Source organism: Vigna angularis, chromosome 1, assembly GCF_016808095.1.
Source record: "Vigna angularis cultivar LongXiaoDou No.4 chromosome 1, ASM1680809v1, whole genome shotgun sequence".
NCBI lineage: Eukaryota > Viridiplantae > Streptophyta > Magnoliopsida > Fabales > Fabaceae > Vigna > Vigna angularis.
Window position 1 is genome coordinate 18,167,572 of NC_068970.1, and position 17,467 is coordinate 18,185,038.

At 35.0% G+C, this 17,467-nt stretch overlaps 1 protein-coding gene across 3 annotated transcripts; it reads right to left on the reverse strand.

The window, feature by feature from the left end:
• On the reverse strand, positions 1-4,261 carry LOC108325227 (aspartic proteinase 36-like). Of its 3 annotated transcripts, XM_017558279.2 has the most exons (9): positions 3,529-4,261; positions 3,286-3,443; positions 3,028-3,152; positions 2,201-2,909; positions 1,938-2,094; positions 781-863; positions 606-702; positions 429-501; positions 1-272 (listed from the first exon to the last, which is right to left on the reverse strand). In XM_017558279.2, the coding sequence occupies exons 4-9, from the start codon at positions 2,572-2,574 to the stop codon at positions 181-183; spliced, it is 876 nt and encodes a 291-aa protein (XP_017413768.2). In that variant the 5' UTR covers positions 2,575-2,909; positions 3,028-3,152; positions 3,286-3,443; positions 3,529-4,261; the 3' UTR covers positions 1-180. The 3 variants fall into 3 exon arrangements, with proteins under 3 accessions (XP_017413768.2, XP_017413760.2, XP_017413751.2); XM_017558271.2 differs by having other exon boundaries at positions 606-863; positions 3,328-3,443; XM_017558262.2 differs by having other exon boundaries at positions 606-863.
• Between the last annotated feature and the right edge of the window lie 13,206 nt (positions 4,262-17,467).

Here is a 17,467-nt window from a genome sequence, read left to right on the forward strand (position 1 = left end):
TAAAAAAGAAATATATTGAATAACATAAATAGCAAATAAATAAGGTATATTACATATAATCCTAATGAATAATGGAGTTCTTACTTCTCGACATTCTAAAACTAAAAAAGAGAAATGATGTATCAAAGAAATCTCTACCACAATTGTTCCGTAAACTCACTGGGGCAAAGGGATTTAAGCCTATGCACAATCTCTACCACAGTTTGTTTTCCAGAAACCAATCTTTTCCTGCTCACGATCATACATTACAAGAGTGTTTCGAACGACAATACCTATGTGAACAAAAATGACGAGAATTATCACTAAAGAATTGCTGAAACCTATACCACAGAAGCTAGCCATATAATACAAAATTAGAGAGGGAAAAAGATTTCACATGAAGTATAAAAGCGTGAAATAGATAAAGTTTCAAAAACCAAATAAGTTACCTCCTAACAGAGTAGTAGGGTCTTTTCCATTTTGGAAAATCCCTAGACAATATGCTCCTCGCACTTTTGAATGCTTCATAAAGAATGGCCCCATGAAAAGTAGGGATTATGGAATCATTAACATTTGATAACAATTGCACCAGCCTGTAAAGCTATTAATAGTCTTGTATGACTAACCCGGAACATGTAGTTTTCAGGTGTCAATGAATATCTATCATCGTTTCCAAATACCATATCAACCACTGGAAAACTTTTAGAGAGTTCGGAGGCATCACTGAAATACAAGCAAGCCCAAGCTGTAATGTAAACTGCAATTAAAGAGTAATGTAAACTCTTATCGTAACAGACATACATTCCAGCACCCGAAAAACATATATCATTATAATTTGGATCTGGACCACTGATTTGCTTGAGAAATTGAAGTTCCTTTAATATCTGTAAGTCAAATAAGTATAATCAGAGTCATCAAGTCTATAAAATACAATTTTGCTGCCAAACTTTGCCTTGAAAAAAAACACTTACGACCACATACAAAGAAACCGTCAAATGAAGCCTACAATAAGCAAATTGGAGATTCTTCAAATTATTTATAAATCAGCAAATGCCTACTATGATATTCAAAAGAAAAAAATTATTGATGATTCTTAAAACCTTTAAAACTTATTCAGAAAAGGTAAAACAGTATCAGTATTGGCATCCCATTTGCTAGAAAGAAGTCAAGGGTTAGTATTCAAAATCCTGACACTAAAATCTGTACCAAATACTTGAGAAACCATCCAAACTCAATGAGATATCCATAGAGCTATACATGCAATGGTTTTCATAAAAAAAAAGGGGGGGAAAAAGCTCTAAATGACTTAACTGTCAAATTCAATCAGATAAATTCCCGAGAAATTCCTAAAAAATATCAAGAAAATTAGTGTTGGTGTTCAAGTCTTTCAACTCCATTAATCACCTAGCAATGCCAGAATATGTTGAGAAGCAATATTATGATTAACCACCAACAGCTTCAGCATGTAGAGGTTGTTCCTTTTCATGCAACAGAAAAGTCCAAGCTTCCCCAAAATATTTCAAGATAACTCTTACAGTATTTGTGCTTGGCAATTATTAAGAGGTCTCACATTGGTTGGAAACATGGCCTAAATACTCTTTATAAAACGTAAACAATCTTCCCCTTTTGAACTAACTTAAATAACCCTCCTCCAATACCGTAAACTTCACAACACTCCAAATGTCAATGACAGCATAGAGGGTATTATGATGGCCCACAGGGAAGGAACATTGCCAAAATACTCTTACAAGACCTGGAGTTGAGAATCCACCCCGTCCCCCTGTCAAGCTAGCTTATCAAGTTTAGTTTGATTCGTCCATTTCTAACAGCTCAGCTTTTCCTAAAACCTTATCTAATTATATATGCCTAATAACATGAAACTCCAAAATTAGAAAATGAGAGGTCAAACTATAAAATGAACTCCAACTTCATACGAAAATATTTATAAAGGAACTTACTGCATCTTTAAATGCAAGAAATGCTGTTTCTGGCAGGTAAGCATAAGTTGTACCCCTATCCAGGACAGTTCCATGTTTCCCATCAAAAGTATTTGCATTTAGAGGCAGTTGCTTCCCCGCAACATGTATGTCCTTCAAATCAATATTGTAATATGGACTGTCGCCACCCCGAAACTAGAGTAAATGTGTGAGATTAATAAAATGCATTTGTTAAGAAAATGCATCACATCTCGTATCCACAAGATGAGAATTTTGTAACACACCTGCGCACAGGATCTGAATATGTAAAAACCATGTCTGATGGGGGAGATATGCCACCGAGAACCATTGCACCCCCTCCAACATCCATTCCACCATAGCATAGTGAGAATGAATCGCTTATTACATTTTTGTTCACAAGTTGATCCATAATACTAAGATCTCCACAACCCAAACCCATGATGCCATCAGCATGTTGACTATAAAGATCACCAGTCTCAACATTTTCACAGCCAAAAACTGCATGCTGTGGAGCAAGGTCACTCTGATTTCCAAAGGATATGACATCCTCGCCAAGGACACCACTGCTTATACTCATTTCAACATATTGCCTCTCATACACACACTGCATCCTCTCACCGTCACAATTGCAATCCATTGTACATTTGACAGGTTCATCGGTGCTAGATGAATCAGGCTGAAACTTTGGATCCTGTTAAGATAAAATGGGATACACAAGTCCAGTCTACATGAGACAAAGTTGATGGACTTTCATAGAAACAATAAATTTAAAACAATTATTCTTTTGTCTTCTTGGGTTCTGTTAAAACAAAATTGGACACGCAAATCCAATCCACTATCATTTAAGATAAATTGGATTGGTAACGATTTGTCTGAAGCAACACCATCCTGATGACTGCAATCTTCTATACTTGGGAGCCTGCAGAAACTACTGAGTAGAAGCAATCCTTCACAACATCCCATGTGTCCACTCTGCACCCCAATACAAAAGGCACGTGTCAGCCAAAACACACAATAATATCACTAAACCTTTCTTAATCCACGTTGCATATGTACATGTAAGCCATGGTAAGTTGGAACCAAGGCTCACCATCACATTCGATTTCTCTAACAGAAACATGACTCTTCTTTGACCATGTGCATTCGAATTATGAACAAATGAACTACATCGGACTCGGGCTATTAATCCTCTCTGTTCATATCACATACCCTCGCCTGCAAAGCAACAAAAATGCGCATACCCAGCATAAATAGGAGGAGGATATCATAATTTAAAATAAAATCAAAGCAAGTAATATTATAAAATTGGCTACGACTAAGAAAAACAAGAAAAATGAACACAAATTACCAATGTCATCAGTGCAAACAATTATATAAAGGGAGATTTCACCATTCAGTCCAATTGTTTCTCAAATGTTGAATTGCTACTCTCACTACTAGATGCAGGAGGCAAGGACGCAAACTGCAATGCAAGTAACTCATCCCTGCTATACTTTAATCTTTGATCTATGTAAAAAATAAATGAAAACAAATCAATTAGATAGTCATATAAAGCTAGAAAGTTAAAGATTAGAAGGTAAATAGAAATTACCTGCAAGATACGGTAATACCGGAGCTTGATCTTTCTTCTTAGCCATTTGCAAAGTCCTAGAAGTTGATCGAGATGGAGAGGAATGATGAGGACCATTTTTATTAAAAGGATATACTGTACCAAGTTCATGTATGACTTCAACTTGTGCATGACATCTACAGAATGACAAAATAATGTCTTCTGTTAAGAGCCAAACAACCTCTGAGGTCCAGCAGTTTCAGAGTTTCAGGAGCCTTAAATATATCAATCCCATAATTTGTCAATACCGCATCACAAACACTAAGATTTGTCAATTTTGGAATTGACGATAAATAGTAAAGCGAGAGGTCTGCAAGAGAAGCACTTTTAAGTGATAAATATCTCAGCTCTAAGAAGCTTGACAAGGGGTATAAAGCTTCATCCCTAACTTGCGTATGCTCCAAATTCAACCTTTCTAATTTAAGATTTTGCAAAGCCATCAGTGAGAGTGGGGAGTCCACATCAATCTTTCCTGGGTGTAGAAAACCTAAGTCGTAAATACAGAAGGTAAGCCCAAAAGACAATTTTTAAACCAGAAGCAGAAAATGGAGATATAAACGATATGAGAGATGCAATAATACAAACAAAATGTAGACCGTTCGAACAGTAAAATAGACAAATAAACAAGAAAATCACAATTTGCTATATCGAAATCATCCACTATAGCATTAACTGAATGCTTAATAAGAAGTAAAAGTGAAGCCTTGGAAACAAAGTGAACAATTATTCAAGGCACTAGCAAAGATAGCAAATTGAGGACATTTTCTATCCGAGAAATTAAGGGCAATTTCAGTTTAAGAAATATTTTTTTTTTCAGTTGTCTTTGCACAAATAATTACAAAAATGTCAAATCAGTTTCATTATGTTAGATGTTAAGTTGTGTGTTTCTGTTAATTGGCCTTAGCCCATTCTGTATTTAGGGTTTAATCCTTATCTTACATTATAAATAAACTACCTTATGTGTATGCTAAACACATAAGGGAGATTTCTCCTAATCTTCTTCACTATATTTAACATGGTATCTAGAGCACAAGAATAGTTCCAGTCAACTCCACGGTCTCCGGCACCCATCACTGCCGCTGTTATCGCAGTCGCCGCCGCCGCTGCCGGAGTTCCAGAATCGACCGGTGACCACACCATCGGAAGCGTCTCGGCCGGGCGACCACCGTCGTACGAAGATCGCGGCGAACGGACCTCTCACGCGCCGCCGCAAGAGTCGCCGCTGCCGCCGCGCATGCCGGCGCGTCGCCGGAGATTTCCGCCGCCGATCAGCACCGCCGTGATCGCCTCCTCGCCCTCTTTCTGGATCTGTGGTCGTTGCGTCAATCGGAGCATTTTGAATTTTTAGGGTTTCTCCCTCTCCATGGCTGCCCAACTTGATGATCGGAGTCGGTCAAGCCAACCAGGTAACGGACGTCCAAAATGTGACCACTGTGGCAAGCTAGGCCACAAAATTGATAGATGTTATGCACTTCATGGACGTCCTCTTCGACCTATAGCAATGGCTAATTCTGATCCACCTCTCCGATCACCGTCTGCAGACCATCCTACTTCATCAAATACCATAAATAACCCTTTACTCTTTCAGGAATTTCTCATGGTATGAGGACCGTCAGCACTCTAGTTCCACTACATCTGCTTCTATTACACGCACAGGTACTCCTTTTGTTGGTCTGACTCACTCTCTCGGATCTTGGGTCCTTGACTCAGGTGCCACCGATCATATCACTGGTAACAAGTCCTTGTTTTCTTCCTTGTCATGTCCGGTTAATTTACCCTCGGTAACGATGGCTGATGGGTCTCGAGTCTCATCTCATGGTATCAGAACAGGTTCTCTGATCCTCTTCTAGTGGTCTCTGCTGTCTGCCAGCGGCCGACCGTCATGGCCGCCGGCAGCCCCTAAAATCTCAGTGGGCAGTCCATTTTTCTTCTTAAATCTCTGCCACAGTCAGCACCAGTCCAGACCCAGTGTGCCACTGCTGTCGCCGCCACTTTCCGCTGCCGTCACTGCTAACTCCGGCCACCGTCGCCGCCGCTGCCGCCGTCGGCCACCGTCACAGATTCGACGGGTGACCTGCGGATCTGGACCGTCTCTTCGAGCGACGGCCAACCATGCCGGTTTCGAGAGCCACCTCTCAGTCACGCGCCGCCACGCAGCGCTTCTTTCCGGCCAGTCCGCCGCCGCCTTGTCGCCGACCACCGTCACAGTTCCGTCCGGCGACCACTGGATCTGGTTCGCCTCTTCACGCGACGACCAACCCCACCGGTGCCGGCGTCTGACTCTTTCCCACGCTCCGCCACGCGCCGCTTCTTCTCCGTCAGATCTCGGGTGCGTGCTTGTCACGCGCCGCCTTCCCAGCATCGGCATCAAACCGCGACGCTTCCGGTTGTCTCGCCGGACCTCCCTCTCTCTGTTCAGACCTTCCAGAGCAGCCATTGCTGCCATCTTCGTCTGTCTTCAAAGCATCTTCATCTCGTCGCACGTTCCGCATTGTCGGACCTTCGTTTCTGCGTTGTGTGCTTCGTCTCAGCTGCTGATGTCGTTCCAGCACCGTTTTCCGCTGTCCCGCGCCGTTTGCCACTGTCCAGGCACCGTATGCTTCCAACGACTGTAGGCCCCCATCACCTCGTCAGTTAGTGATGACAATCCCTGTAGTTTTGTCGCTTCCAGCCACTACAGGCCCCATCAGTCAGTGATGGCAATTTAGTCCCTACAGTTTTATAGCAGTCAACCGCTGCTACAGTCGCTTCCGCCTTAGACAGACGCAATTGCGTCAGTTCTTCTTGGGCTAGAGTTTAGCCCGATCTTCTTGTGATACACGGCTAAGTATCACCACTTGGGAGTTGTCCAGCAAAGAATTTTGGACCTCCAACGTATCTGTGGATCTTTGATGTCTTTGTTTCAGCATTGTAGCTTAATATTTTGTTTTGTTTTAGTGGTCCAGCAACTGTGATATTCCAACTGTGATATTCCACATTTCCGCCGTTCACACTGAGGGGGAGTACGTTTCCAAGACACTACAAGTCAAGTCACATATATATGGGTGTAGTCCCTGCAGTTTTGTAGATTTCAGCTACTACTGTTGATCCCGTCACCCATCCATCATTGATGAGAATTTAGTGTAGTCCCTGCAGTTTTGTAGCTCTTAGCTTTCAGCTACCACTGTTGATCCCGTCACTCATCCATCATTGATTGGGAGTCAGTCCTTGCAGATTGTCATTGTCCACCACTTTCCTTCATCCACTTTTGAAGTTGAAGTTTCACAAGCTGCTGTTAGTTCATCTATGTTTGCCTCACACTCTTGAAGGCAAATCATCTAGTTTAACACTGAGTTCATCTATTCCAAGCTTAATTCATACAATTTGTATGCTCCAGCTTGAGGGGGAGTGTTAGATATATTATCTTTTATCTTTTAGTTGGTTTGTTAGTAAGTTATGAAAATGATAGTTTATTTTTTGCTGTTTATTTTAACAATCTCTAAAAACCAGAACAAAGTCACATTTTGGTAGTTATATGTGAAAATAGAAAAGGTTTCCTCAAACCAAAAAGGCCTTAAAAATACCGTTTAGGTTCACTTACTACAATATAACAGAGGGATTTTTCATGTTGAAATTATGTGTAAGTAATAAAACTGGTTAAAAACGATAACAGAGTGGCGCTCCTCTTCCTTGAACATACACCCTCTCAGGCCTAAGGAAAGGCCAAAATAGCATGCGAGCCTCATCCCCTTCACATGCTGTGAATGTAACAAATAACCACACATCTCCCGACATTTTCCCTCCACAACTAAAAACCTAGGAAATAATGAGAAGCTATTCCAATTGCACCATTCACTTGCCTCATGGAATAAGTGAATCGTGCTGGGACATACAGTCTTGGGCTGGACTCGATGGCCCTCATCCTCCAAAGGGTCCCGGGGAGTAATACTAGCAAATTACAAGGGAGATTTTATCCCAATAGCCATTTTTGCCCAAAGCTTTACTACTACCAAACCCCACATTTACAGTCCAATAAATATTGCAATCTCAGTATGACATTTGAATTAGAATATAGTGTAAAATCATTCAGCATAAGTCAACCACCTAATTTTCTTTATATGAAATGATCTCGTTGCTATAGTTGTAGCTTATTAGGGAGCATTTGGTTTAAAAAATGTTTTTCTGTTTTCACTTTTAATTATGAAAATGGAACCGTATTTTCAACTTGTAACCTGCTTTCAAAGGTTTGTATAGAAATTTGTGAAAAACCTTTATTGGTTTTTTGTTTACACTGTTTCCTTTACAAACTTTCGAAAATAGTAAGTAAAATGAAAACAAAGTAATTAAAGATACAATTTCTAGGACATTTTCTCAAACAAATGGCCTTTTTGTGATTAAAATTGAAAGCAATAACATTTTCTCAAACAAGTGGCTCCTTAATAATATCAACCCTTGATTTCTAGGATAGAAAATAGCTATTTAAATCTAGTGTGCAGTGCACCAACAAAAGACACATTATTCTACAACGTAACTTGATTAAAAGACAAAATATTGGAAACTGAGTTGTCCTACACATGTTGATGAAACCAAACAGGATATGTTGAATATCTGGCATAGTATACGATTTACTCTTAGTAGGGTTTCAAATCAACATCAAGATCAGAAATTAAATAAATGTTAAACCAAAACATACTGCAAGCACGCATCTTTTTGTTCTTCCCAAAAAAGCAGTAAAGGAAATGGACGACAAATAAATTAACAAACACATGTTAGTCTGGCAAAGAAGTTTCCTGGTAAGCAGCAGCCCAAGGGTAAAGTAAAAGGGATCAATCAATAGGCTGCAAAAATGGTAGGATTTAACCAGAGTACAGCCTATATCTGCCACCACAGGTAATGCACACAAATTTATAAATCATATTAGAAAGAACTATGTCAACTGATCAAATACCTTTAACGTATGTATTGCTCATGTGAACATCCTTTAATGAAGGCATCATACTAATAAATGAGATGCCAGTGTCATCCAATGGTGTTTGAGATAATGATAGAATTTCAAGGTTGGGAACATGTCCAGCTAAAATCCCTAATCCAGCAGAACTAACCCTGGTACCACATAGATTCAGACTTTTCAAGTTAGCACCAACACATGCAACCATTTCAACGAATCGTCCCCCATCATGCATGACCTGAGATTGAGGTGTTCTATTACTTTCATTTTACTTAAGAAGAAGAATTCATGCAGGCTGGTATGGGCTACATCCAAAAAGGATACGAGATTTGTATTTGCATATGAGAAGACTCCAGATTCATTCAGGAATGTAGCCCCAGAGAAAATAAGCTTTGCTAAAGGATATTTATCATCTTCAAGTATAGAATCAATAGTACAGTTACTCATGTCCAGCCATTCAAGAGATGATAGTGTGGGCAATTTTGTGACACTGGTCCAAGCAAGATTTAGATAGGTCAACTTTGGGAACATATTTTTCTTATGCACAAATTCAATATGAAGCCTACATTATAGTTCATCGATTCCACAAGGAATCAGCTTCACAAACTGTCATACTATGCTAAAAATCAATCGTTGTTATCCAAAAATTCAATATAAAATTCACAATCTAATTCATCAATTCCATACGAAACGACCCCACAAACTGTCATACTATGTTTAAAGTCAATCTTTGTTATCAATAAAATCAATATAAAGTCCACATTTTAATCTATTAATTTCACACGAAATGAGCATCAAAAAAGCAATTTATTTTATCCATGAATTCGAATCGAAGCTAACATTGTAATCCACCAATTCCACAAAAAACGAGCCTCACAAATCATAATACTATGCTCAAATCAATATTTGTTATCCATAAATTCAATATAAAGCGCACATTTTAATTAATATTTCCAAAACGAAATGAGCCTCAGACACAAACTGCCATACATTACTTAAAAGAAATTTTTATTATCCATAAATTCAATATAAAACACATATTATAATCCATCAATTCCACATGAAATGAACCTCACAAACTGTCATACTATGCTCAAGAAATTTTTTTGTTATCCATAAATTCATTATAAAGCCCACATTATAATCCACTAATTCCACACGAAATGAGCCTCATAACTATTATATTATGATCAAAAGCAATTTTTCTCATCCATAAATTCAATATGAAGCCCACATTGTAATGCATCAATACCACAAGAAATGAGTCTCACAAACTATCATACTATGCTCAAAGAACTCTGTTATCCATAAATTCAATGACAAGCCCACATTTTAATCCATTAATTCCACACGAAATGAACCTCACAAAACATAACATTACGCTCATAAGAAATTTTTTTATCCATAAATTCAATACAAAATTCACATTGTAATTCATCAATTCCATATGAAATGAGTCTCACAAACCGTCACACTATGCTAAATAAAATCTATGTAATCCATAAATTCAATATAAAACACACATTGTAATTCATATTTCCAAACGAGATAAGCCTCACAAACCGTCACACTGTGCTCGAAAGCAATATTTGTTATCCATAATTTCAATATAAAGTTCACATTGAATCCATCAATTCCACAAAAAATGAGTCTCACAAACATTCATATTATTCTCAAAAGAAATCTTTGTTATTCAATATTCAATAGAAAGCTCACATTCTAATTTATCAATTCCACACGAAATGAGTGTCACAACCCGTCATACTATGCTTAAAACCAATCTGTTATCCATAAATTCAATATAAATCATACATTTTATTCCATCAATTCCACACGAAATTAGTCACAAAAATTTCATAAATTCAATAGAAAGCCCACATTATAATCCACTAATTTCACACGAAATAAGCCTCATAACTATTATATTATGATCAAAAGCAATTTTTCTTATTCACAAATTGAATATGAAGCCGACATTGTAATCCATCAATTCCACAAGAAATGAGTCTCACGAACTGTCATACTATGCTCAAAAGCAATCCTTATTATCCATTAATTCAATATGAAGCTCATATCTTAATCCATTAATTCCACATGAAATGAGCCTCACAAAGGGTAACATTACACTCATAAATTAAAATTGTCCATAACTTCAACACAACCCACATTGCAATCCATCAATTCTACATGAAATGAGTCTCACAAACGATAATCTTTGAAATCCATAAATTCAATATAAATCGCACATTGTAATCCATCAATTCCACATGAAATGAACCCTACAAACAATCTTATTATGCTCATAAGCAATATTTATTATTCGTAATTTCAATATAAAACTCACATTGAATCCATCAATTTCACACGAAATGAGTCTCACTAACCGTCATACTATTTTCAAAAGCAATCTTTGTTATTCAATATTCAACACAAAGCTCACATTCTAATTCATCAATTTCACACGAACTGAGTGTCACAACCCGTCATACTATGCTTAAAACCAATCTGTTATCCATAAATTCAATATAAATCATACATTGTATTCCATCAATTCCACACAAAATGAGTCACAAATTTCATATACTCAATAGAAAAGCCACATTATATTCCACTAATTTCACACGAAATGAGCCTCATAACTATTATATTATGATCAAAAGCAATTTTTCTTATTCACAAATTGAATATGAAGCCGACATTGTAATCCATCAATTCCACAAGAAATGAGTCTCACAAACTGTCATACTATGCTCAAAAGCAATCTTTATTATCCATTAATTCAATATGAAGCCCATATCTTAATCCATTAATTCCACATGAAATGAGCCACACAAAAGGTAACATTACGCTCATAAATTAAAATTGTCCATAATTTCAACACAACCCACATTGCAATCCATCAATTCCACATGAAATGAGTCTCACAAACGAGAATCTTTGAAATCCATAAATTCAATATAAATCGCACATTGTAATCCATCAATTCCACACGAAATGAACCTTACAAACCGTCTTATTATGCTCATAAGCAATATTTGTTATCCATAATTTCAATATAAAACTCACATTGAATCCATCAATTTCACATGAAATGAGTATCACAAACCCTCATACTATTCTCAAAAGTAATCTTTGTTATTCAATATTCAACAAAAAGTTCACATTCTAATTCATCAATTCCACACGAAATGAGTGTCACAACCCGTCATACTATGCTTAAAACAAATCTGTTATCCATAAATTCAATATAAATCATACATTGCATTGCATCAATTCCACACGAAAAGAGTCACACAAACTGTCAACTCAAGAACAATCTCTGTTATCCATAATTCAATATAAAGCTCGCATTGTAATTCATCAATTCCACACGAAATAAATCTAACAAACCGTCATATTATGATAAAAAAACAATTTTTCTTATACATAAATTCAATATAAATCCCATATTCTAATCCATCAATTCCACAAGAAATGATCCCGACAAACCGTCATACCATGTTCAAAAGCAATTTTTGTTATTCATAAATTCAATATCAAGTCAACATTGTAAACCATCAATTATATACGAAATGAGCCTCAAAAACCGTCGTACTATGCTCAAAAGCAATTTTTTTTATGCACAAATTCAATATGAAGCCTACATTATAATTCTTCGCTTCCACAAAGAATGAGCCTCACAAACTTTCATACTATGCTAAAAAACAATCGTTGTTATCCAAAAATTTAATATAAAATTCACAATCTAATTCATCAATTCCATACGAAATAACCCTCACAAACTGTCATACTATGTTTAAAGTCAATCTTTGTTATCAATACAATCAATATAAAGTCCACATTTTAATCTATTAATTTCACACGAAATGAGCATCAAAAAAGAAATTTATTTTATCCATGAATACAAATCGAAGCTAACATTGTAATCGACCAATTCCACAAAAAACGAGTCTCACAAATCATAATACTATGCTCAAATCAATATTTGTTATCCATAAATTCAATATAAAGCACACATTTTAATTAATATTTCCAAAACGAAATGAGCCTCAGACACAAACTATCATACATTGCTTAAACGCAATTTTTATTATCCATAAATTCAATATAAAACACATATTATAATCCATGACTTCCACACGAAATGAACCTCACAAACCGTCATACTATGCTCAAGAAAATTTGTTGTTATCCATAAATTCATTATAAATCCCACATTATAATCCACTAATTCCACACGAAATGGGCATCATAACTGTTATATTATGATCAAAAGCAATTTTTCTCATCCATAAATTCAATATAAAGCTCACATTGTAATGCATCAATACCACAAGAAATGAGTCTCACAAACTGTCATACTATGCTCAAAGAACTCTGTTATCCATAAATTCAATGACAAGCCCACATTTTAATCCATTAATTCCACACGAAATGAGCCTCACAAAACATAACATTGCGCTCATAAGAAATTTTTTTATCCATAAATTCAATACAAAATTCACATTGTAATTCATCAATTCCATATGAAATGAGTCTCACAAACCGTCACACTATGCTAAATAAAATCTATGTAATCCATAAATTCAATATAAAACACACATTGTAATTCATATTTCCAAACGAGATAAGCCTCACAAACCGTCACACTTTGTTCGAAAGCAATATTTGTTATCCATAATTTCAATATAAAGCTCACATTGAATCCATCAATTCCACACAAAATAAGTCTCACAAACCTTAATGGGTTAAATATGTTTTTGGTCCCTTAACTTTCAGCGAAAATTGGAATTAGTCCCTCTTTAAAACTTTGGCCTAATTTAGTCCCCAAACTTTAAAAATGTGTGAATTTAGTCCTTTTAACTAAATTTTGTTAGGTTTATTTGATGTTTTAAGTGCGTTTCATGATAGCATGTGAGTTGTTTATCCCGTTTGACACATTTTTGCTTCAATGTTCACTGATAAATGCGTTTGAAACATCAAATAAAGTTAACAAAATTTGGTTAAAAGAACTAAATTCACACATTTCTAAAGTTTGGGCACTAAATTAGTCCAAAGTTTTGAAGATGGACTAATTCCAATTTTCGCTGAAAGTTAAGGGACCAAAAACATATTTAACCCTTCATATTATTCTTAAAAGCAATCTTTGTTATTCAATATTCAATAGAAAGCTCACATTCTAATTTATCAATTCCACACGAAATGAGTGTCACAACCCGTCATACTATGCTTAAAACCAATCTGTTATCCATAAATTCAATATAAATCATACATTGTATTCCATCAATTCCACACGTAATGTGTCACATATTTTATAAATTCAATAGAAAGCCCACATTATAATCCACTAATTTCACACGAAATGAGCCTCATAACTATTATATTATGATCAAAAGCAATTTTTCTTATTCACAAATTGAATATGAAGCTGACATTGTAATCCATCAATTCCACAAGAAATGAGTCTCACAAACTGTCATACTATACTCAAAAGCAATCTTTATTATCCATTAATTCAATATGAAGCTCATATTTTAATCCATTAATTCCACATGAAATGAACCTCACAAAAGGTAAAATTACACTCAGAAAAAAAATTTATCCATAATTTCAACACAACTCACATTATAATTCATCAATTCCACATGAAATGATTCTCACAAACCATCACACTATGCTGAAGACAAGCTTTGAAATCCATAAATTCAATATAAATCGCACATTGTAATTCATATTTCCAAACGAAATAAGTCTCACAAACCGTCACAATATGCTCGAAAGCAATATTTGTTTTCCATAATTTCAATATAAAGCTCACATTGAATCCATTAATTCCACACGAAATGAGTCTCACGAACCAGCACACTATTCTCAAAAGCAATCTTTGTTATTCAATATTCAACACAAAGCTAACATTCTAATTCATCAATTCCACACGAAATGAGAGTCACAACCCGTCTTACTATGTTTAAAACCAATCTGTTAATCGTAAATTTAATATAAATCATACATTGTATTCCATCAATTCCACACGAAATGAGTGACACAAACTGTTTACTGAAGAACAATCTTTGTTATCCATAATTCAATCTAAAGCCCGCATTGTAATCTATCAATTATACACGAAAAGAACCTAAAAAAACCGTCATATTATGATCAAAATATATTTTTTCTTATATATAAATTTAATATAAAGTCCACATTCTAATCCATCAATTCCACGAGAAATGATTCCGACAAATTGTCATACCAGGCTTAAAAGCAATCTTTTTTATCCATAAATTCAATATAAAGCCCACATTCAAATTCATCAATTCCACACGAATTGAGTCACACAAACCATCATATTCTGCTCATAATCAATCTTTATTATCCATTGAATTAATATAAAACCCACTTTGTAATCCATCAATTCCACTCAAAATGAACCTCACAAATCGCCACACAATGGTCAAAATCAATATTTTTTAGATATAAATTCAATATAAAGTCCACATTGTATTTCATCAATTCCACACGAAATGCGCCTCATAAACCGTCATACTATGCTCAAATACAATCTTTGTTATCCAAAAATTTTATATAAAGCCAACATTCTAATTTATCAATTCCAAACGAAATGAGTCTCACGAACCGTTATACTATGCTCAAGAGCAATCTTTGTTATCCATAAATTCAATAGAAAGCCCACATTACAATCCACTAATTTCACACAAAATGAGCCTTATAACTATTATATTATTATTAAAACAATTTTTCTTATCCATAAATTCAATACGAAAACCACATTGTAATTCATCAATTTCACAAGAAATGAGTCTCAGAAAATGTCATACTATGCCCAAAAACAATCTTCATTATCCATTAATTCAATATGAAGCCCGTATTTTAGTCAGTTAATTCTACATGAAATGAGCCTCACAAAGGGTAACATTAATCCATAATTTGAACACAACCCACATTGCATAATTTGAACCCAACCCACATTGCAATCCATCAATTCCACATGAAATGAGTCTCACAAACCATCACACTATGCTAAAGACAGTCTTTGAAATCCATAATTCAATATAAAACGCACATTGTAATTCATATTTCCAAAGCAAATAAGCCTCAGAATCCATCACACTATGCTTGAAAGCAATATTTAGTATCCATAAATTCTACACAAAATGAGTCTCACAAACCATCATATTATGCGCAAAAGCAATCATTGTTATTCAATATCCAACATAAAGTTCACATTCTAATTCATCAATTCTACACGAAATGAGTGTTACAACCCATCATACTATGCTTAAAACCAATCTTTATTATCCATAAATTCAATATAATTCATACATAATATTCAATCAATTCCACACGAAATGAGTCTCACAAACCGTCAGCTCAAGAGCAATTTATGTTATCCATAAATTCAATATAAATCTCACATTGTAATCCATCAATTCTACACGAATTGAGTCTCATAAACCGTCATATTATGATCAAAAAATAATTTTTCTTGTCCATAAATTCAATATGAAGCCCACATTCTAATCCATCAATTCCACAAGAAATGAGCTTCATAAATCGTCACACCATGCTCAAAAACAATCTTTCTTATCCATAAGTTCAATATAAAAATCACATTTTAATTCATCAATTCCACACAAATTGAGTCTCACAAACCATCATATTATGCCCAAAAACAATTTTTATTATCCATAAAATGAATATAAAACTCACATTGTAATTCATCAATTTCACACAAAATGAACCTCACAAATAGTAAAACAATTCTCCAACGCAATATTTGATATCCATAAATTCAATATAAAGCCGAAATTGTATTCCATCAATTCCACACGAAATGAGCCTCACAACCCTTCATTCTCTGCTCAAAAGCAAATTTTGTTATCCATAAATTAAATATAAAGTCAACATTCTAATTTATCATTTTTACAAGAAATGAGTATTACAAACCGTCATACTATCTCAAAAGCAATATTTATTATCCATCAATTCAATATAAAGCCCATATTGTAATCCATAAATTTAACACACAATGAGCATCACAAACAATCATACTATATACTCAAAAACATTATTTGTTATCCATAAATTTTATATAAAACCTACATTGTAATCGATCAATTTCACACAAAATGAGTCTCACAAACCGTCACACTATGCTAAAAAACAATATATGTTATCCATAAATTTAATATAAATCCTATGTTGTATTCCATTAATTCTACACAAAATAAGCTTCACAAAATGTAAGATTATGCTCAAAACCAATTTTCATTATTCCACAAATTCTAATCCTTCAATTCCACACGAATTGAGTCTCACAAACCGTTATATTATGATCATAAGCAATTTTTGTTATCCATAAAATCAATATAAAGTCCACATTGAAATCCATCAATTTCGTACAAAATGAACCTCACAAATCGTCACGCTATGCTCAAAAGCAATATTTTTATCCATAAATTCACTATAAATTCCACATTGTATTCTATCAATTCGACAAGAAATGAGTCTCACAAACCATCATACTATGCTCAAAAGCAATCTTTGTTATCCATAAATTCAATATAAAGCTCACATTCTAATTTATATTTTCCACACAAAACAAGCCTCACAAACTGTCAATACTATGCTCAAAAGCAATTTTTGTTATCCATAAATTCAATATAAAACCCACATCATAATCCATAAATTTGACATGCAATAAGCGTCACAAATAGTCATAATATGCTCAAAAGCATTCTTTGTTGTCCATTAATTCAATATAAAACCCACGTTGTAATCCATCAAGTCCACACGAAATGAGTATCACAAACTGTCACAATATGCTCAAAAACAAAATTTGTTATCCATAAATTTAATATTAAGCCCACATTGTATTCCATCAATTCCACATGAGATGAGTCTTACGAATCGTTATACTATGCTCAAGAGCAATCGTTGTTATCCATAAATTCAATATAAAGCCCACATTTCCAT

Bases quoted from the DNA above. Each gene is read 5' to 3' on its own strand.
- LOC108325227 (XM_017558271.2), bottom strand. From the start codon at position 2,574: ATGGATTGCAATTGTGACGGTGAGAGGATGCAGTGTGTGTATGAGAGG. The intron at 502-605 runs GTTAGTCATACA...TTCTTTATGAAG, and splicing joins CTGAAAACTACATGTTCCGG to CATTCAAAAGTGCGAGGAGC. The intron at 273-428 runs GTAACTTATTTG...TTGTTCACATAG, and splicing joins CCCTACTACTCTGTTAGGAG to GTATTGTCGTTCGAAACACT.